Source organism: Sorex fumeus, unplaced genomic scaffold (genome assembly GCF_029834395.1).
Source record: "Sorex fumeus unplaced genomic scaffold, SorFum_2.1 ptg000110l, whole genome shotgun sequence".
Taxonomy (NCBI): domain Eukaryota; kingdom Metazoa; phylum Chordata; class Mammalia; order Eulipotyphla; family Soricidae; genus Sorex; species Sorex fumeus.
Window position 1 is genome coordinate 3,377,826 of NW_026606167.1, and position 26,544 is coordinate 3,404,369.

At 55.6% G+C, this 26,544-nt stretch overlaps 1 protein-coding gene across 1 annotated transcript in view; it reads right to left on the bottom strand.

The window, feature by feature from the left end:
• Positions 1 to 1,399: 1,399 nt before the first annotated feature.
• Positions 1,400 to 26,544, bottom strand: part of ADCY9 (adenylate cyclase 9) — an 84,836-nt gene continuing 59,691 nt past the window's right edge. Inside the window, exons 3-10 of the mRNA XM_056134974.1 lie at positions 17,460 to 17,564; positions 16,582 to 16,799; positions 14,712 to 14,814; positions 12,795 to 13,003; positions 11,522 to 11,681; positions 10,732 to 10,880; positions 8,616 to 8,657; positions 1,400 to 5,007 (exon numbers count right to left, since the gene is read on the bottom strand). Of these exons, the coding sequence (XP_055990949.1) occupies positions 3,816 to 5,007; positions 8,616 to 8,657; positions 10,732 to 10,880; positions 11,522 to 11,681; positions 12,795 to 13,003; positions 14,712 to 14,814; positions 16,582 to 16,799; positions 17,460 to 17,564 (2,178 nt within the window). The 3' untranslated portion in view covers positions 1,400 to 3,815. The remainder of the gene's footprint in view (positions 5,008 to 8,615; positions 8,658 to 10,731; positions 10,881 to 11,521; positions 11,682 to 12,794; positions 13,004 to 14,711; positions 14,815 to 16,581; positions 16,800 to 17,459; positions 17,565 to 26,544) is intronic.

Here is a 26,544-nt window from a genome sequence, read left to right on the forward strand (position 1 = left end):
GAGAGCTGGAGTCAAGGAGAGCTCATCCTTGATGGCAGGTGCTTTGGCTGTGAGACTGGTTCAATCTCTGGCAATGCACAGGGCCCTCGGAGAAGACCCAGGCTGCATTCTCTGGTCTTGTCTGGTCTTCACACACCACTGTGACTTCCGGTTAATGAGCAGGAAGAAATCTCTTAGCACTGTCAGGTATGGTGAAAACCAACCAACCAACTCAAAACACACACACACACACACACACACACAGAGTTTTTAAAAAGTCCTAACGTAGCACATATGCTGCCCAAACCCAAGTGCTGCTTGCACCTGTGTGGCCGAGCACATGTGGCACCTGGGCACATGTGGTACCCACATATCCCTCTTGAGATGTGGACTTTCATGTTTGATGTGGGCTTTCATGCTTTCCTGTATAATGCTGGGGTGTGTGAGGGGCTTTCTCCATCCTTGGAGAAGCCCACATTCTCTCTTGAGCATGATACTCTCCACTCTCACCCACTTGTTCTCCCTCCTTTCCTTCACAGTCTCCACATAAAATGTTTTACTTAAAAAAAAAAAGAGGCCACTGGACAGTCAGGTTTGGGCCCTTAGTGATGAGACACGTGGGGCCTCATGGGATGGGGTTGGAGTCGGCCCTTTCCTCCCCGTCCCAATGAGACCCTGACCCTGAGTCGCTGCCCACGAACGGCCTTTCTGGCTCTTGATCAAGCTGCTTAATGGCCATGATCCCAGAGACTCAGGAACAAACTTGGAACCCAGCAGGTTTTGGCGGAAATCCCTCTAGGTTTAAGTGTTAAAATTTCAGAATTTCAAAATCGTGCGGCCACTACTGCAGCCACGAGACACCATGTTATTTTTAACTAGCAATAGAAAACAAACTGTCTACTGTTGCCTTTTCAGCAGATCTGAGTGTTGGGGTAAAATCCCAAATAATAATGGTGGGTCTGGTGTCAAAATATTGAATGTGACCAAAGTAGAGAGAGAGTAATGTGGAAATCATCTGCCCCACAGGTAGGGGGAGGGTGTGGGATGGGGGTATACTGGGGTTTTTGGTGGTGGAGAATGGGCACTGGTGAAGGGATGGGTGTTTCGTTGTATGACTGAGACTTAAACCTGAAATCTTTGTAACTGCTCTCACGGTGATTCAATAAATAAAATTATAAAAAATGAAAAAAAAAGGTGGAGTTCATGCCCAATTCAATCAGCTAATCAGTGGCTGAATAAATAGCAGTACTCCTACATAAAAAAAGTCCTAAGGTGAGGGAAAGGCAAATCTGGTTCCAGCCACAAGCCAGAGAAACAAGGAGTGTAGAGGGCAACTCAATGCACTGGGAAGATGTTTGTTTTTTCCTTTTTTTTCAGGGAGGAAATACCAGGTGCCAGTGAGTCAGAGTTTAGAATATTTTAATGTCTATTCTTCAGTGGATGCATTTTGAAATTAGAATTAACAATTTAAAAAGAGCAGAGCAAAGGGAGGAAACGCAAACTGTTGGCTCTGATCTGACCCCCGATCGGATTCATGTTGTCTCATGATCGTCTCCTGAAGTCCAGCAGACGCCGCTTTCCTCGGGAATTGAGAAACGCGGCCACAGATGGCTCTTTGGGAGCGACACGCGGTCACAGCCCACGGTGCGGCGCAGCTCATGGCCGTGTTGAAGGGGGCCTGTGGGGGGCCGTGCAGAGAAGCCTAACTGCTGAGATTCTTCAAGCTATGTGGGGGCTTGGTGCTGCGGTGCGACGTGTCTGCATGGGCTGCAGTGCTGTGCTTGTCGGATACAGAGAGATCACTGGGTCTGACCCAGGGCCAAGAAGAAAGTAACCATTGCAACTGGGAGCGACTATTTACACACATTCAATGCTGCAGTATTGCTTCCTGCCCGATGCTCAAAAGAGGCACTGCCCCTCTGAAGAACACATCCACTGGCTGAAGAGCGCTGTGGCCTCCGCGGGCAGCTGCTGCGGAACTGGCCATGGCGGAGCGCTGAGGTATGCGTCAGGGCAGGCGCTAGCTCGGCCTGTCGGGAACATCTGTCCCGGGTGTTTTGAAAGAACTTTTCAGGTGCTGGGGGAGCGGCCCCCACCAGAGGCTTGAGTCTGCACCGGTCGGGCCAGACCCCAAGAGGGGCGGAATTCCTTGCCTGGGGTCTCCGAAGAGCGGATGCCCCGGAGGAGATGGGGGAGAGCTGGCGGGAAGGAAGTCTGTGCAGAGCACATTTTTAGCGAAACAGCAAAGACACAGGCCGGCCAGCTGTGGCGGAAGCCCCGGAGACTGGCACCAGGGGCCGAGGGGGTGGGCCCCCAGACGCCCACCCACCCTAACACTGACAGAGACCCCGTGCAGCTCGCAGGTCCCACGTGCGAGGAGAGCATCAGGTAGTGTCTTGGAGAGAAAAACAAAAATGAAAGGTTTGCAGTATCGTGTGAGTGTACATTCTTTGGAAGCAAGAGGTATTGTCACCGTCTGCTCACCGGCATTGGAAGACCAACAAGACCCACAGTCAAAACCCTGAAGGCAGAGCAGCATTGGGAATGCGCGCCCGCCGGGCCCACTGTGTCTAGAGTCGCCAGGGGACGCTGGAGCCAGCGTGGGGAACAGCGGTGCCTACGGCTGCCCGGACGAGAATACACACAGAGCACGGAGGTGGGCTAAGGTCTGAGAGAGAGAGAGAGAGAGGAGCTGGGTCCCCAATATCCCGCCATCATAAAATGAAAGAGACGAGGACAGTTCCAGCTCAGTTTTACCTAATCTTCAGGCTTGCAGCAAAAATGTGATTCCAAGTTGGAGCAGCCAAGAAGCCACGGAAGTGACTTCCCCATGGGAATTTGCACTTCCCCTGGGCGGCACCTCGCCGTGGGTCACTCGATTGTCCCCACAAAACAGAGGAAGAACTCCATCGAGAGGCTGACAGCTCAGTGGGGCCTGTCCTGATTGGGCTGGGAACAGAGCGGGTGGAGGAGCGAGTGGGAGCGGCCCCCAGCCCAGACCCCCACAGCGCTGGTTTCAGGGTGAGCCAAGGGCCCTGGTACATAGCCCTGCTCTGGGACATGGCTCCAAGCGGCCGGAGCACCCTGGTACATGGTGGCACCCTCAGTGGACCCCTATCACCAGAATGACCTGCGCCCCCTCCCTGAAACCCACGTGGTTCCTGATAAATAAATAAATAAATAAGTGCACCCCTGTGGCATTTATTTGGCTTTTCCCCCTGGTACAGTCAGCTCTCAAGATGGCCCCATCAGCACCCTGCTCAGAGACCCCTGGTTGCCGGGGAGGAAAGAAATGGCTTTTCTTTTTGCCCCCTGAGGCCTGGTTCATGAGGTTTTGCCACTGTAAGCGCGGTGAGAGTGGGCTCGCAGCTGGATGGACGAAAGGATGGCCCAGGGCCCAAGGCCCGCTGCTCTTGGCCGCATCCCCTCGCCTCGCCCTGCTCAGTGATACTGGCACTTAATCTGCTTCATGGAGCAAGTGTGTGCGTGTGTGCGCGTTTACACGGAAGGTCAGATAATTGGAAAACAAGATTGTGTACAAAGGGGGAAAAAGCCCCAACCCCTTGATCAGCGGAGGGAAACCGAAGTGTCTCGTGAGGAAGAGCAGTGAGAGTGACTCCTTAACCACAGCTTTTGTTGTTGAAGCTAGACGATGCCCCAGGCCCCAGGCCCCAGGCTCCCCTGAAAGGCACTTGTTCTCCTCACGGCCAGACACCACACCTGGGGAGCAGGGGAGGGAGCCACGGTTGAAATGAACCCTGAATAGATGCCATCCGGACGGTAGTCAGGGCTACGGAGCATCTGTGGCCGAGAGCACGCGCCCTGCGGCCAGCACCTCACACGCGGGGGGAGAGGTTGAGTCGGGTGAGCTCGTTGGCCTCCTCCAGCCCCACGTCGTCACAGTCGCTGCTCTCCAGGGCCCTGCTGAGCCGGGCGCGCTCCTCGGCCCTGGCCGGCTCCTTCCAGGGTCTCTTAGACACGGGCTGAGTGTCCTTGGCCTGCGCGCTGTCGTCGGGACCCAGCGGTGTCTTTTCCAAGCTCTGGACGGAAGGCACCAGGTTGGCAATCTCGTCTGTGGGAGACCGTCCGATGCTGCCGTCCACCTGGACCCGGATGTCTGGGGAGATGGACAGCTGGTGCTGCGGCACGCCCCCGTTGTCCGTGCACTTGGGGAAGAGGTAGGTCTTCATTTGGCCCTTCCCCTTGACGTTCACCGTGCCTCTGTAGTCAAAGTCGTAGCCCATCTTGCTCAGGACCCGATAGCTCTCCTCACTCACCTGGATGCGGCACTCCACGCCAGTCGTGTCCATCCTGCTGGCTATGTTCACCGTGTCCCCCCAGATGTCGTACAGCAGCTTCGTGGTGCCGATGACGCCCGCCGTGAGGGGCCCATGGTTGAAGCCCACCCTGAGCTTGAAGTTGAACCAGAGCATGTTGCTGTTGAAGTCGCCCACCACCCGCATCAGCTCCCTGGCAAACTCGAAGAGGCTGCGCAGCTGCTCCTGTGGGTGGCTGCCATCCGCCGCCTGCGTGGCGTTCAGTCCCGACGCCGCCATGTACGTGGCCCCGATGGTCTTGATCTTCTCAATGCTGCTGTAGTCGGGCCGGCCCAGGAGCTCGTCGAAGTCGCCGATGAGCTCGTTGAGCACGCGGTAGCACTCCTTGCCCCCCTCGTAGTTCTCCTCGTAGAACTCGCTGAAGTTGACGATGCTGGCGAAGATGACGGCGCCGTTGTCGTGGTTCTTGGAGTAGGTCTGGGAGACCTTGAGCTGCTCGGCCACGTGGTAGGGGATGATGTTCCGCAGCAGCCAGTCGGCCTGGTCGCGCATGCTCTGGATCTTGGTGCGGTGGAGGTCGGCCTCCACGTCCCCGTGGTAGTGGAGGCGGTAGCTGACCTCGAATTCCCGGTTCAGGAACCAGACGAGCAGTAGCAGGAGGAAGAAGACCAGGATCACCTCCTGGCCGATGAGGCTGGCCGGCCGCCGGCTGTCGCGTGGCAGGGAACTGTTACAGGGGCTCCGCTCAGTGCTGGAGAGTAGAGAGAAGAGAAAGGACGCGCCTTCTTACATGCACCTGCTCAGGGCACCGTCGGGCAGGGGGGTGGGCTGGCCCTTGACATCTGCAGCCTCGCCACCTGCTTCTCCCGGGCTGGCTGAGGCTGCTCAGAGCTATAACCTGACCTCTGCGACTGGTCTCGCTAGAGTTTTGTCACTGCTGTGTCTCAGGAGTCTAGCTCCTGAATTAAGAAAAAAATTATTATCATCATTTGCTTTTTTGGGCCATGCCTGGCATTGCTCAGGGCTTACTCCTGGCTCTGCACTCATGGGTCACTGCTGGTGGGACTCAAGGGATTGTATGGTGTGCTGGGGATTGAACCCAGGTCAGCCACGTGCACCGCGAGTGCCCTCCCTGCTGTGCCACCTCTCCAGCCTTGCAGTCTGACTCTGAAGCACAAACAACTTTGTTAGCGTGAGTGGCTGAGCGCAACCCTTTGGCAGGGTTTTCAGCTGAGCTGACTGAGTCCACCTCGCTGGGTCAAGCTAACCTTTCTTTGGGTCTCTCCAGAGTGGAGACACTGAGAGATTGCCTCAGCCGCATCTCAAAAACACGCTCAGTCTCATGATTCCCTGCGGCAGGAATGGGGCTGTGGACGCCCAGCTCCAAAGCTTGTCAGCAACTTTCCCCACTCCAGGGAAAGCACAGGCCAGTCCTTGGAACAGGGGACCCAGGGAATATGGGCCAGTGAGATGGAAGGGAGGGAGACACTTCCAGGGAGGGGCACTCACCAAGATGCCACCTGGGCCGGGGACAGCTGGGGAGAGAGCCAGTTCCCAGTTGTGCCTGAGCTGCTCACTGCTTCAGAAGCAGCGAGGAGGATGGCCCAAAGGGCCTGCAGCAAAGGTCAGTTCCCTACAGAAGGCCTTCTTAGCGACTAAACGCAAGGGTCAGCGTCTGGCTTAATAGTCATTCATCAAATCATACCAAGTACCACAAAGTTTAACTTGTACCACGCAAAAGAGGAAGTAAAATAAAAAAAAGAAAACCAAAAAAACTCATCATCCTAACCAGTTAAATAATGTGGCATTTGCTAAATTTTGGTGTATTTGGTGTCATCCACACCTTAGAGCCAGAGATATACTACAGTGGGTAGCACACTTGCGTTGCAGCGTCCGGCCCAGGTTCAAGCCCCAGCAACCTACATGGTTCCCCAAGCTCGCCAGCAGTGATTCCCGAGCGCAGAGCCAGGAGTAACCCCCAAGCATTGCCGGGTATGGCCTCTCCAAAAACCAGCAACAAAACAATCTGTACCTGGGTAGGTGCCAGGCGACAATCCAAAGGACTGGAGGGTATACTTTGATCCAGGGAGGCTTTGGCCTGGTTCCTGCCCTGCCATGGTCCCCTGGGTTCTAGGAGTGGCCGTGGACCACTGCTGGGTATGGGCCAAACACCCACATAAAATAAAATAATACTGAATCCTGGGGGAGTTCTGTGGATGTTCTGGGCTATGAGGGGTTCCTGACACTCAGGTCCTGGCCCGGCCTGGGCGTTCTCACCTGTGACAACGCATCCAGCTATACGCCATGCACTCACCCGCCAATCAGAAACAAGCTTACAGAGAAGTTCTCTAAAACAGCCTTCACTGGAACCCTGATCGCTCAGACTCTGGCTCATGCTGGCTAAAGGCCCACAAGCCATTTTTAAATTGCAGGAATGGTAAAAAAGCATCATTCATCCCTTTTACTAGATCCTGATTGTTGCCTAGCTTACATTTTTCTCATAATAAAATACCTTCAGATATGGGACATATAATTTCCCAAAACAAAAAATGAAAGCCATAGATGCTGTTTGTGATGTTGTTTTTAACAACTGCCTTGTCTGTACACATGCACTATGATTTAATTCTTCTTACCAGTCAACTGGAGAGCGAGCTGCTAAATCTCTAATATGGTGCTCAATATTTTTTAATCTAAAGCCTTCTATCAAGTAAACCTGTTAGGCAAAAGGTGCTGGACATTTTCATGACTCCACAAAAGACTCAGATTATTGAATTTCCCCAATGCCGACCTCACTGTGAGATGAAGGGGGTATGCGTGGCGCCATGCCAGCCAGGCCTGTGCTGCTGGAAAATGGGACCAACGTCCACTGGACCTCCTGAGGCAGGTCCAGCGCCACCACCCAGTACCAGCTGTCTCCAAGGTGTCAAGGGAAACCTCACTGAATATTCTCACTGTAATTTTTTTTCTGATTGTAGCTTTTGACAGTCCCACTTGCCGGGACTACAGACCAAACTGTAGGTCTCTATTTATTTATTTATTTATTCTTTTTGGGTCACACCCGGCGATGCACAAGGGTTAACTCCTGGCTCTGCACTCAGGAATTATTCCTGGCAGTGCTCAGGGGACCATATGAGATGCTGGGAATCGAACCCGGGTCGGCCGCGTGCAAGGCAAACACCCTACCCGCTGTGCTATCACTCCAGCCCCGTAGGTCTTTAAATGTGCCTCAGTGGTTATATTTTTACCTTCCGTCACAATTCTTCAGGGAACTCTTTGTTCTTTATCTATGCATGTAGTAATTAGTTAACAAACAAACAAACAGATTATTGGTGCAAACAGATCTGAGTCAGCTGGAACTTTCTTTTCCAGCTCCAGTGTGTCAATCAGAACTTAATAAAGTTCTGATGTGTGCTTCATTGACTAGCTGTACGGCTGGAATGTTACCTCTGAGAAGCTTGAGAGCAGTCTGGTTTTATTTTTTCTAAATGTTTATATAGTTTATGCCATTGAGTTTTTACATTTTAAGACTTCAACTTATGTTCATAGTAAAGCAAGAGTCAAGCATATAACTTTAGATCTTTTAAAATATTTTAGAGACGGGATAAAAGGTAAGGTAAAGGCCCTCCCATTGTTCATCGATTTGCTCGAGCGGGCCCAGTAACGTCTCCATTGGAGACTTTGTTGTTACTGTGTTTGGCATATCGAATACTCTCGGTAGCTTGCCGGGCTCTCCAAGAGGGGCGGAGGAATCGAACTCGGGTCGGCCATGTTGGCCGCTTGGAAGGCGAATGCCCTACCGCTGTGCTATCGCTCCAGCCCTGTGCTATCGGGATAGAGGGATAAATCAACATGCAGAGTGCATGCTTCGCACGCTGGGGTCAAGGGTCACTCCCTGGTACTGCATGTTCCTCTGAGAACTGCTAGGAGTGACCCCCCTCAAGCACTGAGCTAGGAGTAACGTCTGAACACTGTGAGCAACTCTTTGATTTGTGAGGTTTCCTTTGTGACATTAAAGTCTTACATAAAATTAAATCAGCTCCATTGTAGACCCAAGCAAGCATTTCATTTTCCCAGTAAGCTGCTGCCTCTCTGGCTGATCCTTAAGTATTTCCCGGCTCCTCTCAGGAGGAGAACTGACGCTGTTCTTTCCACCCAGGATTATTCGGAGTCGTGTCTTGGACTCAGCAGCCCTGAAACAGACCCTCCCGTTCATTCCGAAGAGGCCTGATGTGAAGCTGCCTGAGCTGGCATGGCAGGACGGCAGGTCAGGGCTGCCCTGACGCAGCCCCACTGTTGATGGTCTCCCGTGCTCTGCTGGGTGTGGCCCCAAAACACACCGAAACAATACCAAAAGCTTACCTGAAATTCTGAACGGCATCAAGATGCGAAATGACTATAGAACTGGAAACAAAATACAGAAAACATTACTGTTTTAATATTATTTAAAGATTACTCAATATTATTTAAAGAGCATGGAAGATGTCATAGTTCACAAAATCTGAAAAGAGCTTGTGAACTATAAAAAAAACAAATTTCTTTCATATGGAGATCGAGGTAGGGAGTTAAGGATGGTAATTATGTAATTGTAATTTTATGTGGTGTGTAACTGAAAACAGCAAAACAGTAAAGACAATGATAAAACTAAGGAACGAAATCAAACAGAAGATGTCTCCTTATAAGGTTGTTATAGTTGGGATTTTCCAAAGGCAAGAGACCCTGGTGCAGTCCAAGCAGAGCTGCTGAGAGACCAGGGCCATGCCAGGGGACGGCGGGAGGCCCTGGCCAGTCACAGCTCCCAGGAGAGGCTGCTGTGTCCCAACGGCCCTCAGAGCAACCAAACTCCCATGCAAGACACCGGGGCACGCCTAACGCCTGCCGAAGGCCCGGGTCATTCCAGTATCACCTGGTCCTGGGGAAACCACTATAAAACCCCAAAACTAACATGCCAAAGTGCTGGGTGGAGGCCCACAGGAGCCGTGTCCTGAGGCAGCACTGAGGTCTCAGCAGCACTTGACAAGATATAAGGGCAGCCTGCAGAACTCAGGCGCCGGGGAAGCTTTTTAACAACCACACCCAGACTGCAGGAAAGTGAAAGTGCCTGGCTGAGAGTGAAAAGCTACTCATCAGTTTCCTTTCTAGGGCTGAGTGACGATTTATACCTTAACTCTCCCTTCTGATCTTCACGTGCAGAGAATGGAGGTACCTTTCATGCTGTCATTCTCTCAGTAAATAGACTGAGGAGGGACACTTACTCCTCCATTACCGACCGCTCTGTCAGTAACACCCAAAGGCGCCCTGGCATGATTTCCCCAGACGTTCCTGATGCTCTGAGAAACCACACTTCTGAATTTACTAAAGTAATGGTTTTCAGTAACAGTGGTATCGTTCCTGAGGGGCATTTTGAAAATGCTGGGGGTACTTCTGGAGTGCGGGTAATTCAGGGAGACAGCAATGTTAGACATCTCATAAAACAAAATGAAGAAAATGCCCCAGAAATTTTAAAATACCCTGCTACCCTAAATCCACTCTCATTAGAAAGAAGTGGTTTTTCAGTGTGAGCTCATAGGAGAAGTTTTCTATCAGCAGTCACATACCCCCAAAAGCCCATTTTTAGAAATTTATAACAGAAATGGAAGCCGGTGGCTCTAAGGAGTTAACCTGCAATGTGCACCTGTCACCAATATTTCTCCGATAACATATTACAGTGGAAAGCCATAAAGTCGGCAGCTAGTGTGCACTTTCTTGGTGGAGGACACACCCAGTGGTGCTTGGGAGACCCTCCCAGCAGTTCTCAGGAGAGCAAGGAGCACCAGGGGAAGAGCATAGCACACCTAATTTGGAACCCCAGCTCCCAGGAGAGGCTGCTGTGTCCCAACGGCCCTCCAGTCCTTCGAGCCCGTTTTAAACAAACTAGGAACCAAACATTATTTGATCTATGGGGCACAAGCAAGGCTGGAGCCCGTGAATAAGACCCAGGCATCTCAGCACAGCTCCGGCCCGACCTCCAGCCTCCCTGTTCTTGGGCCTCAACACCCCGGCCCGTCCCCGAGGTTTTTCCCCACACTGGCATCTCTTACTGGCCACCGATCAGAGACAGGAGTGCAAAGGGCCTTCATGGGACCGGGACCGTCCACATTCCTGAGTATGGAGGGTTTCCAGCGGATCCTCACCACTCTGCTGGTGCTTCCCCACCTAAACCAGAGAACCGTTCCTGCATGGATTCCCAGAGAAGGGCTGGTCCCCGCGGGGCGTGCCTCCTCCCTCAGTCTCCTCCCTCAGCCACCCAAGTGCCGCAGGTCACCTCCGCCTACACTTTCTCTCAGGGCTGTGGGTCTACACCCCCATACTCCCTTCGCTGCGGTATCGTGCTTGTTCTTCAGGCATTTTCTGAGTGGTGAAGCTGCAAGGTGTCAGGAGTGACTTCATGCTGGGGTGGGAAACATTGGGGAGGGGTGGGAAGAGACCACGGGCGTACCTGTCCGGGCACAGGGAAAGGCAGAGTGCAAGCAGGGGCACAGCCCCAACTGCAGTGGCCAGGGCCGACCTCATCCAGGAGCTGAGCTGGCAGAAGTTGCAGTAATGCACTACGGCGATCAGGACGGCCGAGCCCGTGAACACGGTGAGCTGCGGAGAGGGTGGGCACCATCAGTCATGTCCCTCCCCCTGCCCACCTGTGGGCCCCTGAGAGGTGGCTGTCACAGTGCTTATCAGGATGTGGTGAGCATTTGTTTTTGGCCAGCTAGTAGGCTCAAGGACAGATCATCAATTTTTAGGTGACAATGTCCCACTGGTACTGAAATTCCTCAGCTGGGCAGTCACTTAGGAGACTATGGAAGGAAAGTTCCCTGTGCGACCCTGATGCTATGCTGTCGTCACCTGCCAAAGCCTTTCCTTCTGCTGTGCGTCAGCCCAAGTGTGACTGGGCAGCGAATGTCTGAGGGCCAGCCTGCCCACAGAAGCATGGATGAGCTGTGCTGGGCAGAACTGCACTCACAAGGCCTTCCCGCCCAGAGGCTGACGGCCCAACTGTCAGGCTGGCCCAGCACCTTCTCCTGTCTCGTTTGGAAACTGGAAACAGCGACAAACTAGCGGCTGGAGAGAACATGTGTGCCCTGGGGTGTCTCCGGGAGCCCGGGGCCACGCGTCCTGCATTCCCGCACAGGGCCATCACCAGTGGGAGAGCCAGGGCAGCCCCTCTCAGGACCTCTGTCCCAACTGCCACCCCGTCCTCAGAGCTGCCACCAGTTCCTGGAGCCTGTACTTACCTGTATGTTTGTCTCAAACTCTGAGGTGACATGTGAGTAGACAGCCAGGGCAGGGAGTGACACCAGGATGGCCCCGATGCAGTGGCGAGGGAGCCAGCCTGCGATCCACTCCAGCAGGCGCTTGGTGCAGGTCATGACACTCTCAGGGAAGAACACCATCCTGTGGGGACAGGGGCCGGTGTCTGCGGAGCTACACACACGGCGGGCAGGCTGGGAGCCCGCGAGCTCCCCAGCGCTTACTCTACGGGCACCACGGAGCTTCTCTCATGAAAAGGCATGAGCGGGCTCTGGGGCTCTAACAGGACACAGCCGTGGGAGGACCCGACAGCATATTTGTGAGCCCTTGTGGGTTGTCAGGTGGTTGCAGAGTGCTGCTCGCATGAGGTGGGAGGGAGACACTCTGCCAGGTACAGCAGTGGCTCTGCCCTGCATCCCTCTGCCACCTGCCCAGACACCCACACAAGACCTGCCAACGAGGACCTCAGCCCAGAGGGTCTCGTCCACATAGTGCATCCTTAGGGGCCAGCGGGCTCAGTGGGAAGAGGGTGAGCTTTGCACACGGGAGGCCTGGGTTCAATACTAGCAGAACCTGGTCCCCCAAGGGCTGACAGGGCGAGCCTGAGGCATTGAGCCGGGGGAGCCCCTGAGCACAGCCAGGTGCGGACAAGCAAATCCAACCAAAGTGTGCGCATTACTCTCTGCAGAGCGTCTCCGAGGAATGTTCCTAGGAGAGCACAGGTCCCCGGGCTCAGGACTCTGACACCCACGCAGCGCCCACACCAGTACCCCTGGGTGCAGCCTCGTGGAGCAGGCGGCCAGCCTTCCAGGTGTCAGGGGAATGCCCCTAGGACACTGTGTCTCCTCCACCCAGGAAGTTGGCACTGGGCAGGTGGCATGGACACTGCTGGTGCGATGAGAGGGGCAGCCAAAGGAGAGAGTGCCTTGGCAAAGCTGGAGTGAGGGCACCCACAGCGGGGGAGGGGGGGAGAGAGGGTGGTTCTGGGCACCTGGGAAGAACCAGCGGATGCCCTGGGCACCACGGAGCCTGGCCTGGCCCAGGTTAACCTTGTAGGGTCCTGATTAGCTTCAGCTTCCCAATACCGAAGGGAACGTGCTCTCAAAACACTCCATGAAAAGCCACAGACATGCTCCACGCAGAATGCTCGACCCCACGAGGAAACAGGGAGCAGTGGTAATGAGGCTGGGCTGTGCAGAGCATGCAGACAGTGGGGCCGCGCCAGCAGGGGGAGCCAGAGGCCCCATGGGTCCCTACCTGACAGAGACCACGAGAGACAGCAGCTCCAGCAGCAGGGCGGCCCCGAACACGGCCAGGGCGGCAGGTGGGGGGGGCGAGGCGGCGGCCCCGTGCTTCAGGAAGCAGGTGACAGAGAGAATCAGGAACACCACCGTGGACAGGAGCACGTCCAGCAGGGAGCTGAAGGTGGCGCTGGCAAAGGTCCTCACGGGAGCATTTCTGATCACCTGGTAGGGACGGGTGGGGGCGTGAAGAGCAGGACTGGGGGTCCCGGGGGCACGGCTGACACCATGATACACAGCGCGGAGACCTCGCCCACTCTGCTCAAGGCCAGTATAGGGACAAGTGCCAGGCACAGAGAAGTGAAGACAATGCCCAAGATCACACAGCACAGGCATGAACTGGGACATTGTCTGAGCCTGAAAGAAAGGTCATGGCCCGCACTGGTCAAACACCGCAGATGCCCCGAGTGCCCGGGCCCAACTTTCGGGCATGTGCAGGATGAAAGCAGGGCAGCGAGTGGGAGGACAGCGACAGGTTCCTGGGGCTCGAGAGGAACTGGGTGTGTTGGGTGTGTCCTGACAGGATACTCAGGCACTGTTCCCCTCAGATGCGCCTGGTGCCCAGATCCCAGCACCAGCAGGATGCAGCAGGGCACGTGAGTGTCTGGGGACTGGACGGGGTCAGCCTGAGCCTGTGCTGCTCCGCGAGGCCAGAGCATGCAGTGTGAGGGCAGCTGCTTGCATGTGGTGTTGGTCGAGTATGAGCCCGTGGGGACAGGCTTACGCCAACGTGGGTAGGGAAACTACTCAGAAGCAAAGAACCCTGGGTCGCGGGGTTCTCCAAGTTCCCAAAAGCCTAAGCTCAGGATTCTTTGGAGTCTCCTGAGGGGCAGAGAGCGCTATTTGCTGCAGAGGGTGGTGGGGCTGGGAGGCTCATCCTGCAGCGCTAAGACCACCTGATGCTAGGACGCTCCCATCTGGGGGGCCACACAGCAGCAGGAATGACAGGGGAGTGTCCAGAACTGGGAACCAACCAAAAGTGTCAGCACTGACACTGCGCCCAGCATCACTTGATGCCTCTTTTCCTTTCCATATTGGAGCCTGGGCCTCAGGGTGACCTCCCTCTTAGAGATGAGGGCCCAAATGACACAAGCTGTCACGTCCCTATCATTGTCACTCCTGAGGGCATTTGTGGGTCGATGAACTTAAAGGCTTCTGGGAGGTGACAGGCGGTGTTTCCCTCACAGCCCACCCACCCACCATATCCGTGCAGCCAAGATGAGGCCTTAAGCCTACCCGCAAGCTCTGCCTGGTTCCCTCCGGGGCTCTCTGGACAGTGGGCGGGGCTCAGGGGCAGTCCCCAGGCTCCGGGCTGGACGACTGACCTCACTTTCAGGGAGCTCAGACTTGGGCCCAGGCCCTTGGCTCCAGGCTCAACCCCACAAGTCCCCTGACCACACGCACATCTCAGGGCATACATGCTGGATGCCAGGGAGGGGAGGGGGAGACAAGAAAGATGGGCCCTGGGAGGGCCTTGAGGCTGCTATCACATAAAGGTGGGGCACACCAGGGGACCCTGACACCGCCATGGGGAAGGAAGGCAGCCTGGAGGGGGCGCTTGGCGCAGAGGCCAAGGGGCACAGAGGGACGCAGACAGAGGTGGAGGTCTCCCAACTCCCGTCCCTCTTTAGGGGGGCGGGGGAGAAACATGAGCACCCCTCACCCTGGCTTCAGGTGGGGCACCAGGTGGGGGCAGTGGAGCAGAGAGGGGCCCAGAGGAGCCAGCCTGGCCGCTGGACAAAGGGGCAGAGTGGGGCTTGTGTTCTCCTGTGGGAGGGTGCCTCGATGCCTGCACCTTGGGAGCCGTGGGAGGACGTCGCAGCGCTTTCCCGCCCAGAGGCTGAGGGCAGAGTGGCCCGAGCCTCGCACGTACCTCCTGCTGGTAGCTGGTCCTGTAGGCACGCTCCAGCTCCTGGTCCAGGAAACTCAGGCTGAACTGACTGATGGGCGGCTTGAAAAAGTAATCTTTCATCAAGCTGGAAGAGACAGTGATCAGCAGGTCAACACCGACACAATCTCCATGTCTACTTCGTGGGCTCTCGGCCGGCCTGGGCAGCGCCGCTCACGATCTGGGCCCAGAGTCTGCAACACGCTGTCGGAGCACCTCAGGACACTTCTCTGGGGCAAGGCCGAGGGCACCTGAACAGCCACCCTCCGGGCCCCTCACAGAGCCCCCACCAGGACTCCCTCAGAGACGTCTCCTGGCAACTTTTCTGGGGCCAAGTTGTCCTCGAAGGAGCAGCAGGGCCCTGTGTGTGGGGATGTACACGGACGAGGGGGCTCTTCAGGAGATGGAGACCGTGCGGAGACTGGTGCCTGGAGTTAAAGGGTCGTTAGCACCAAGCTATGCCCTTGAGATTTAGGTGCGGACGACTTGCTCCAGGACAGTGATTTTTTTTTCTTTTTGGGTCACACCCAGCAATGCTCAGGGTTACTCCTGGCCCTGCACTCAGGAATTACTCTTGGCGGTGCTTGGGGGACCATATGGGATGCTGGGAATCGAATCCTGGTTGGCCGTGTGGAATGTAAATGCCCTAACCGCTGTGCTATGGCTCCAGTCTCATGGACAGTGATCTTAATGGCTTCTTTCTCTGCGGATTGCGGGGGTACAGGAAGGAATGATCCCCTCTGGGCGCAGCAAAGCGCTGTGAACTTAGAGGAACAGAAGGGAGAGGCAGAGAGAAGCTCTCGGGAGTAAGGCCCGGGCTCCATCAGGGGGAGCAAGTGAAGCGAAGGCTGTGGAGAGGGTGCGGGCAGCACCTCCTAGGCTTGGGGACTCCAGGGTGGGGTGGAGGTGGTTATGGCCTCCATCTCCCTTCGCCGCAGAAGTGTGCAAGGGAGGTGGGAGCAGGGCAGCAGGACCCCGTCCATTGTTGACCTCCTTCTCTGCATGCAGGCAGAGCGGCCGGCAAAGGTCTGGGAGAGAAAAAGTTCCAAGCTAATGGACCTAGAGAACTGGGAAGTAGAGTCTGGGGAGGACACACATGGAAAATGGGGTTGGGCGCCCCAGAAGGAGAGACCCAGGGTGGGGTGCTTCAATTCTGCTTCACGTCTTGGAAGATGCATGCAAAAGGCCCCCCACCCCCGCCAGCCTGATTCACGTAGAGGGTTAGCAGCTGCACACCTCAGAGAGGCAGCTGAGTTTGAGTCCAGAGATGGCCACTCAAGAGACAAGCACTTTGATGGTCTTCAGAGGAAACCCAGACCCTGAGATTCGAGGCATCATTCTCAGAGAGCAAAACCCAACCCCAAATGACCAGACAGGAAGGGAAAGGAAAACTCCATCCATTCTCTACAGCAAAGTGACCAAAGGGGAACAAGCCGGATTACCCCGAGGCAGAGGTCAGAATGGAGAGGTGAGGGTACACAGAGGAGGGGTCTGTACTCAGAGGGAAATGACGTGAGTGACCCTGAGACCATCCCAGTTCCAGGACACCTGTGACTCCCAGAGCACTATGGAGACAGAAGCAGTGTGAGAAGCAGGGCAGAGGAGCCAACAAATATATTAAAATGAAACGGAAAGACAAATGGGACCAACAGTAAGTAAGGCCTTGCAAGCGACTGCCCCAGGTTTAATCCCTGGAAGCACATACGGTGGCCTGAGCACTGCTGGGAGTGATCCCTAGGAACAGAGCCAGGACTAAGTCCTGAGCACTGCTGGCTGTGATCCCAAAACAAAAACATTAAAGGCTAAGACAGAATGACCTGAACGCAAGAGCGCGGGAGGCATGCATCGCCCGCACCTGTCTTCCTTGATGACGTCCACGAAGTGGGCATCCGTCTTCTCGCGGATGTTCTTGAACCTCAGCGGCAGCAGTGCCGACTGGTCCAGGCTCACGCCCGCCCAGCGCCCTTTCTCCTGGAGGATCTCACACAGGGATGTCTGGCTGGTGGTGAGTCGCTCCTCCGGGGGCGGGCTCAGCAGTCCATTCTGCGACTTGGAGTTGGCTCCTCCGGAAGCCTGCCTCCAGACAAGGGACAGCGCGGGGGCTGCAGTGGGGGTGGCAGAGCCGCCCCGTCGCCTCCCGTCAGGTCCCCACTCTGGCCCGGACACTGCCCTATGCAACAGCGTATCGCACAGCGGCAGGAAGGGCGTGGGCAGAGCAAAGGGTCAGCTGGACAGCCCAGGCCATGGAGGCGCAGGTGGCCAGAGAGCGGAGATGCCCGAGGCTGCCTCCGAGAGCAGTAAGAAACTTTCTTTCTTATTTCTCTCTTGGCTCTTTTTTCCAGAACACACCTGATGATGCTCAAGGCTCAATGCCCTGGCTCTGAGCTCAGGGATCAGTCCTGGAGGTGTTCATGGGGACCATTTGGGGTGCCAGGAATGGAAACTGGGTCAGACATCTGGAATGTTCTGGGAGAGCCCAGGCTTGGGGCTCTGGCACCCCCCACTCCCCCGTGGCGCTGGTCTGCATGGTGCCACTCTCCCGTCCCCCTAACCCTGTGCCCATGGCTTTCAGGCCCACAGCTCCCCTCTGGCTGGGAGGCCTGACCAGGTGAGCACGTGGTCACCCTATTGGTAGGTGCTATCCACCCACCCCCGAGGGCCTGGGAAGTGTGGAACAGAGACACCGACGGTGTCCTCTGGGTGGAGCACAGCGCCCAAGCACATGTGCCTGACCTTAGTGCCATTCCTGGGCTCCTCCTGACAGCCGTTCTGCATCGCTCCTCCCTCTGCGCCAGTGTCCAACGGGGGTGCAAACGTGATTCCACACGAAGGGCAGGTCTGCAAGAAAAACCCGGAACATGGGAACACACCCCTGAGACAGGCCAATGTGGCTCCCTGTGCCCTGCTGGCTCGAGGGTGGCCGTGGTGCCCTGGACACAGAGCAGACGAGCTCGTGCCAAGATCCCAACTCATGAAATGTTCAAGGGACAGACTCACAGGGGAGGGGGGCCAGTATGTGTGTGTCGGGGGAGGTGGTGGTGATGCTAATGGGTCAGGGGTTTCCTTGGGGGTGATAAAAACTGACCATGATGGCAGTCACTAAACTTTGAAAATATATTAAAAACCACCCAACTGTGCTCTTAGGTGAATTTAAGAGAGAGAGAAAGATTCATTTTTCCCCCCAGTTTTTTAAATTGTATCTTAATAAGTTGCTAACAAGCCAGGCCCAGACCACAGCTAGATTCCAAGGCTCCACATATCCGCTCTGCTAGGAGGAAGGGGCCCATGGGCAGACCTAGGGGTTCTTCAGCCTGCAGAGATGAGCTGGCCAGGACAGAGGCCAGACAGGGAGGGGCCAGGCCTCCCTTTCTTTGCCCACTTAGCCCCGGCAGAAACATTCTCGTGCAGTTATGCTGCTGGGTGGAAGGAGCCAGTATGCAGCCCAGGGCACCAGTATCTGTGACACATGTGTGGTCCAGGAGGGCAGGACCTGTCCCTGGGGTGGGAACAGAGTTGGCAGGACACCCTGCTCCAGCAGTGCTGAGCCTTGCCAACACCAGGGTAAATGACAGGCCCTGGACACTGTTTCAGAAAACCTAAAGGCCACTAAGAGCCCATTAGGGATGGCCCAGGTCCCTGCAAGTGAGAGTGGCCCTCTGGAGACTGCTTCCGAGAGCGACAGAATTGGAACACCGGAGATTACCAGCACCAGCACCCTTACATTCCTTCAGAGGATGGAAACTGGCCCAACAGCCGCCACTCCCTGACTACATCAACTGCAGTGCTGGGCCACCTGCGCGTGGCTCTTCGAGCACGAACACTGGTGGGGAGCCATCCGCCAGCAGCACAGTGAGGCTGGTGGAAGCGGTGGCTTGGGGCTGGCTCACAGCTCAGGGTACGAGCCTGGTACTGGGCACCGAGGCCCCTCCCACCCCTACAAGGCAAGGAAAAAGGAAATAAACTAGACCCTAAACAACAGCCTGAAGCGCATCTGGGGCCCGGCTGCATTGAATGAACTTCAAGACCTGGGTCAGTGGTTTAGTTTTGCTCAGAGGGCAAAATAGTCCCGGTGACCAGTAGGGGACAGTCCTGGATGACCCGATCACGCCCAGCACACACCTGTTGCCCTCTCTGACCTCATGTCGGCCATTCCACCCGGCACGGCGCTGACCCAAGGCTGCGCACCCAGGGACGGGCATCTCTCTGAGGGCGTTTCCGCATCTCAAATGAGGCCTTTGTCATGAGGACACACAAGGCCGTGCGTGGAAGTCTGGGCAGAGCGGCTGCACCTTGGGAACAAACTTCTGGAGTATGAAACCGAGAAGAGGCCCGCTCATGTCCCAGGACTGTGGGGGAAAAGTGTCTGCAGCTGTCTGTCCTGCATGAAAAGCACGTCTGCCTGTCCCAGGAGGGAAAGGGTGTCTATCTGTCTGTCTTGGGGGGCCCGTGAGGAAATCACTCCTGCCTTTGTCACACTTGGTCCTGTGGGCTGCATTTTCACATCCTCTGCTCCTGATAGCTGTTGGGTTGCTGCCTGTTAGGTGCCACTGCCCCTCCACCCCCCGACACACACACACACACACACACACACACACACACACACACACACACACTGCCCCAGTCATTTCCAAGCGCCTTCCCCACACATATGCCCGATGGCCTTGTCCCACACCCGGTTCCCCTCAGAGATTCCCTGGAGCAGCCCAGTCTCCCACACAGAGAACATCTTAGGAATTTGGAATCACAAACACGCGAAAGTGACTATGACACCAGTGGACACCAGAGGGCACACACTGTCCACCGGGGACGCTGCAGGAGAGGGCCAGCCACACAGTGGCCACAGGCATCACCAAGCTACGTCCCTCGGACAAGCAGGCTCCACAGACTGAATCCTGCCATGGTGACAGGTTCTGACACGGAGGTGAGGTGCTGCTGAGCCCCCCACAAAAGAAGCAACCACAGAAGCAAAGGCACGGTGTATAAAGCTCACAGAACCCAGACCTGGGGCAAACATTGGGGTGGGCCGGAGGCGTCTGACACGAGCAGGAGAGAGCGGACCCAGACAGAAGCCCCTGAGGTTGCAATAGTGCCCACTGCTTACTCTTTCTTTAGCGCCTTGGGAAAAGCTTTAAAACAAATGTGAACAAGTCTTGCTGACATCGTGTGCCCCTTCCCTTGCCATCTGGAGGAGGCCCCTCTGTGCCAGTGAGACCCCAACCCTCATCATGGGGTTTCTCTCTCCTTCCCCTCCTGCCCCCACCACACGGTTCAGTTCCTAGCTTCATTCTCTTTTGGTTTGGGGGCACCCCTGGTGGTGCTTGGAACTGAATCTGGGTTCCCTGTACCAAGCACATGACCCTTTGCACCATCTTCCTGGCCCCTTCAGCTTGATTTCAATCAAGTGAAAGCCCCCCACAAGCAGGTCTCCCAACACACGCACACCTGTGTGCCCTTGCGGGCTGCTGGTGTGGATCCACACCCGTGAAGCGTGACACAGCCTTTTCGGGCCTTCTCGGGCACCTGCCTAGCTCTAGAGGGAGGCCGCAGCACCGAACTCTGGGAAAACAACACTGGGAGGCCTGCTGGCTAAGGATCACGGTGGTCACATCAGCTGCTACAACCTAGAAACAATTGTGTGGGGTGTTTGCCTTGCACGTGGCCCACCTAAATTCAATCCCTGGCATCCCATATGGCGCCCCACGCAAAGCCGGAAGTAATTCCTGAGCGCAGAGCCAGGAGGAAGCTCTGAGTACCACCAGGTGTAGCCCCCCCCCCCGCAAAAAAAAGGGAACACTTGTGCGCTGCTGTACAGGCTGAGTTGTTGGGTCCTTACCCAGTCAAGGGCTGCGGTGCTCTGCCCCCAATCCCAGTGAAGTCTCAGAACAATGGGATGGGCACCAGGGCTCACTCTGAGGACCAAGGCTGGTCAACCGCAAGGGTCCTGGCCCCAGACCACCACACAGCCAAGCCTCTTTCTGGCTGCCTCCCCAGGCACAGGGAGGACCCAGGAATAATCCCTGGGCTGCCTGGGTCTTGCTGCCCTGGACAGCCCACACAGTTCCTCCCTCCCACCTCCAGGTCCTACCCAGCAGTACTGATGGCACTTTGATCCAAGAAAAGCTCCCCTGAGGTCAGCACAGGTTCCTGGACAGAGATGGCCACACCCTTTGGTTTTTGGGCCACACCCACTGATGCTTGGGAGCTGATGGTGGAGCTCAGGGACCATCCGGTGCCGGGACCAAAGCTGGGTCCCCTGTGTACCCAGCAGGTGTTCAGCCCACGGAGCGATCTGTCCAGCCCCCAACAGTAGGTGTTTGTGTTGAGGTCACTCCCAGGGGTGCTCTAGGGCAACTTCCAATTTGGTGCTTGGGGTCACTCTGGGCCATGGGGGCCATGTGGTCCCAGGGATCAAATACTGGCTCCGGTCTATTTCCCTGCCTCCCTTCACTGCTGGCTGTTGCCTGTGACACTGAGGCCCAGGGAGTGTCCGAGAGTAGGCCGAGTGCCACATTCTGTTTCCAGGCCCCCACCTCTCCCCCCTTCCCCAAGCCCTTACCTCCAGCTAGGACATGGCTTTGGGGGAAGAGGCAACCATTTCTCTAAAAAGCTTGGGTGCCTCTGCCCTGTTTTAAACATGCCCCAAATTCTGCTTGGAATATCGAGCAGAGAGCTATAAAAATGTCTTTTCCTCAAGGCTATTCCTCTTCCCAACATAAAATAACTTCTAAGCCAACAGCTGTCCTGTTTCATATCTGGCCAGGGAGGCACAGGGAAACCTCTTTTCTGAGAAATGAGGCGGAAATGCCAGAGAGCCCCAGCTTTGCTGCTCTGTTTGCTGAGCTCCACGGTTTAGCTGGCTGCCACGGGCCGCGCCCCCTCACTCCCAAACTCGAAGCTTGGGTTCACATGGTCCACGAGAACCCTGGGCACTACCCAGACTCTGAAGCCCACACAGGAGCCCACTAAGGCCAGGAGACAGGGCTTTGCCTGGTCATCTTTGAAATGGCAGAAGGGGGGCGTCTGCCCTGGCAATAGGGCCTGAAAACCCGGGAATACACACGGAGCCGCTGGCCAGTTGGCAGCCAGGATTTAGGCAAAGAACACGTAAAGGAGTTCTTGAAGCTGAGGCTCAGAGACTGCTTCGAAAGACATGACTCTTGCTAATAAAATGCTTGAGAAACACAGACTCAAATTCTGAGAAGACAAAGGCTACACGATGTACAGGATGGGATGGGGGCCTGCTCCGAGCCAGCAGAGCCTCAGGCATAACCACAGGCTGAGGAGGCAGGAAACGTGCCCCTCAGAAAGGGAGAGCAGGACAGTACTGGGGAAGTGTTATATGCCCGACAGTGTCCGCAAGAGGAACAAGACCGCTCTTTCACACCACCAGACAGGGCGGAGGCTCACAGCACACCTGCCACTTGGGAAGCCCCCTCAGACCCACAGCAGGACCACCGGCGCGTGCTTACCCGCAGCTGTTTCCTGGGAAGAAGGGAAGGGTAGCTCGTGCTCGCACTGGCTCTGGGCTCCAAGTGGCCCTGCCCTCCTCCAGTCTGACCTTCCCGGAATTCTGTGTCCTCTGCAGTGTCCTGCTTAGACATTTTGTAAAGCATCATCTGACCGATGCTTTCTCTCAAGTCAACAGAGGCTGGGACCTGGGGTAAGACTCCCACAGAGGTGACGAGTCCTTCTCAGCACACCAGACTAGGGCTGGTGGGGTGGGAGGACAGTAATGCAGTGGCCAGTCTTAGCCATACTTGTGTCACCTGTGGTATTCACTGCATTCAGCACCCAGTGAATGTGGGACCTGCTAGGTGTCTGTAGAGTGAATAAGTCTATGGAGGAAATGTCAGGACCTTGGCAACCCACGCAAATGACCTTGAAATACTGATTTTTATTTTTATTTATTTTTTTTTTGCTTTTTGGGTCACACCTGGCAATGCACAGGGGTTACTCCTGGCTCTGCACTCAGGAGTTACTCCTGGCAGTGCTCCGGGGACCATATGGGATGCTGGGAATTGAACCCGGGTTGGCCGCGTGCAAGGCAAATGCCGTTCCCGCTATGCTATCTCTCCAGCCCCAAAATACTGATTTTTAGAAGTCATGGATGGACTCTGCCTGCAGCAAATATTCCTGTGATGTTCCACCAGGAATTTTCCCCTCTCAGTTTCTTCGGAATCTGTTAGCTGAAATTCTTCTGGGAGGAAGAGCTGTCAGTTGATATGTGACAAGTTTTCTCTGAATTGAAGGTAACTCTCATGGCTAAAAGTAGAGAAGAAACTTGAAAAGCCTCTTTTTAAAACACTTACTATGGGGCCCGAAAGATAGCATGGTGGGTGGAGCGCTTGCCCTGCGCAGGTGACCTGGGTTCAGTTTCTGGCACCACATGTGATCCCCAACCCCTGCCAGAAGTGATCCCTAAGTGCAGAGCCAGGAGTAAGCCCTGAGCACTACCAGGTGTGGCCGCAAACAAAACAAACAAAATAAGTGCTTAGATTAGAATCACTTTCAGAGGTAGCAGACCGCTCACTTTCAGCAGCTTTATCCAGATGTAATCACAACTCACACAATCCTGCTACCCAGTGCATAACTCAGCAGTCACAGAACTGCGCCCCATCAACACCCCCCATTCACACCACATCCTCTAACGGACATGTAACGTAGAAGCTAGCAAGCACACGGGTTCACTGCCTTTCCTGCCACTGTGACTAACTAAGCCTGCTTTCCTCAACTCCTCTAGCCAAAGTGATTTTACACACGAACAGCAGGGAGGTGAAAGCAGTCTTTCCTTTGGGGTCACTGAAAGGGTCCTGTGACTTTGCTGGACAGGAGACCCCTCGCCACAACCACCTCAGAAGAAGGCGGGACCTCTCTGGAGTGAGCACAAGCACCCCAGGAGGGGCACTGAGGATGTCTCACAGCTCAGGGGCCGGACGTCACAAAGAAATACCTGCGACCCGGAGAAACTGCTTAAAGAGCTGAGCGGAGCTTTCCTGGCACTCCACGGTCCCCAAGCACGGGGCACAGAGGGACCCCTGCGCACCAGCAGGAGGGGCCCCCAATCAAAATGAAACAAGGGTCATCTGTGCCTCTGGGACTTCTTCGCTCCTCTGAGACATTTTAGACCAGCTGCTTTCATTAATAGACATGGTCTCCGCATGTCTGTCCGTCCATTCATGCATCTGTCCGTCCTCACAGTTTTTGCGGTGAGTAGTACACAGGCCACTGCAGAGCCGAGGCCTCCTCAGATGTGACCCCAAGTCAACCATCAGAGGTAGTGAGGTCACATCAAATGGAGATGGCAGAGACCGCTGAGTGCCCCAGGGCCAATGTCAGCTCCCCATATGACATGAGAACTTTCCCTCCCCAGGCCCCAGGGTGCTTTTGCACTTGGAGCCTGGGAGCTGAGAGCGAAGCCCACTTCTCCGGCCCCAGTGAAGGAAAGAGCCCTCGTGTGTTGTCCTGTGGGCACCTGGAGATGCTCAGGGGCTACTCCTGGCTCTGTCCTCAGGAATCACGCTTGGTGGTGGCTGGGGTTGAACCCAGTCACCAGTATGAAAGGCAAGTGCCCTCTCTGCTGTACCATCACTCCCACCCAAAGCCAGAACCTGCTTAAGAAGAAGTTCTCAGTGACTCAGGAAGCCAAGAATGGAGCTGGGAGAGGGCCTTTGACCTCCGACCTCGGCGTCAGTGCTCATCTTCCCACATCACTCCTACTAATAGCGCGAGGTCATCACAGTGCTTAGATGGTTTTTGGTGTTTCTAGGGAGACCTCTGCTGAGAGTCAGGGGAGCCAGGACAGGTCATGCTAAGGGAAGCAAACACTCCCAATGCCCGTTCCACTCCGCTCCAGAGCACGGCTCTGTCTGCTTGGCAGATAGCACTTGCTCTCTCTCACAAGCCAGAAAGCCGGGCACGGTGAGGATGCAGGGAAGGGAAGGTCAGGAACCTTCAAGCTTGGTGCACAAAAGGGTTTGAGGGGCCCCAGCATACACAGGTCACATATGTCTGAGAGCTGTCAGGTAAGGAACAGCAGCACTGGGCCTGAGAACAGCCTCACAGACCACTCACTCGCCTCCGAGGGTGCTGAGAGCCCCTGCCCTGGTACCCTTGAGTTTCAGCCAGACACCCCAGGTGCCAGAGAAAGTGATCCCTGGGAGGTCCCGGGCCTTGCTTCCTGCAGGCTTCTGCACTGGCGGGCCAGGGCACATCCACCTTGACAGCAGCATAGAGGAAAGCACCTGGACACGGGAACACCAGCGCTGGGGTGAGAGCCAGACAGAATCCTGATGACTCTAGCCTCAGCTCATGGCCAGGCACCCGAGGAGAAGCCACAGAGGCATCCCACAAGTAGTAGCAAAACATGTTCTCTTCCGTGGCAGAAAGTAGTGTCTTCAGGCCTAGTACATCTGAGAGCAAAGTGCGTCTTCTTTAAAGCAGACCTAGGGGCCGGGCCGAGCACAGTGATCTGGGTTCCCAGCACCAAGTGATCCTCTGAGCAACACCAGCACCGGGGGCCAAGCAGCACATGCTACTTCTGGGAAGGGAATCCTCCTTCGTGACTGTCACAGGAACTCACGAGCGTGACAGGAGGGGTGAGAAAACGGGCTCTGGGATGGCAGAAACAAAATCTGAGATGGCAAACACAACAGGTCCGGGACTGGGGGGCAGAACAGGGGAAGGTGCTTGCTAGCACCTGGCTAACCCAAGTTTGACCCCCAGCACTGCCTGCGGTCCCCCAGCACAGCCAGGAACGGCCACTGAGCACAGAGCCTAGGTAAGGCCTGAGTAGTGCCAGATGTGACCCAAAACACAAAACAAGAAAAAAATCAGTTGCTTTTGGCTTTGGTCTCTACTTCTCTAGCTCAATCAGTTCCTCTGGAAGACAGGATATCACTTCCCTGCAACTGAGAAAACCCGCTTCCCCTCAACTCTTCCCTCCCATGCTGCTGAAGCCATTGAGCCAAGTGCCCCTTCCTGACTGCTACCAAACAGGTTGGGCAAAGAGGCTGGAAGACCCTGCCCAGCAGGAAGGACAGATGAGCCGATGCAGGTCAGCTGTGACACTCTTCCTGCTAGTCTGCTCCGGGTTTTTCACCCCGGAACACTGGACACTGTCTGGAGACATTCCCGCTGTCACAGTGAGAGGAGCAGGTGCTATTTGACACCTACTGGGGCTGTCTAGGGGGTACTGGGGTGCTACTCCACATCCCCTGCCACCAGCCTGGACACAGGATGGTACCACTACAAAGTACCATCTGGTCCTGACTGTCCACAGAGCCCAGCTGACACCCAGCATCTAACTGGCAATGATCTGATGGCTGTCACACCAGCACGGCAGTCCCATAGATGCAGCAGATGACAGGGGTGCGGGCTGGATTCTACTCTCGCAGCAGGTGGCCAGAAAGGATGGAGGCAGTTAAGCTTAACCACCAGCTTAGCCAGCGTTCAAATAGGACCATAGATGCAGATGGATACGACATACGGATCGACGCTGCAGTCTGACCTGGCACGGTGCTGACCCAGACAACACTTCTGAAACAAGTGTTTCAGAACTTTTAAGAGCTAAAACAGCAAGAGGCAGCTCGAGAGTGGTCTCTCACTTGGAAAAAAAGAAAGCCGCAAATACTGAAACCAAGCAAATAAGCTGGGGGGGGGGGGGGGACATGGGGGTGTGGTCCAGTGTACAGAGGGACTGTCAGCTGGCGAGACCATCACAGGCCACTGCCGTGGGTCAGGATGGCGCCAGGCGAGCTCGAGCCCAAACCCACAAACACTCCTGTGCTCTTGGCAAGTCTGAACTCTGCCATGCACACCT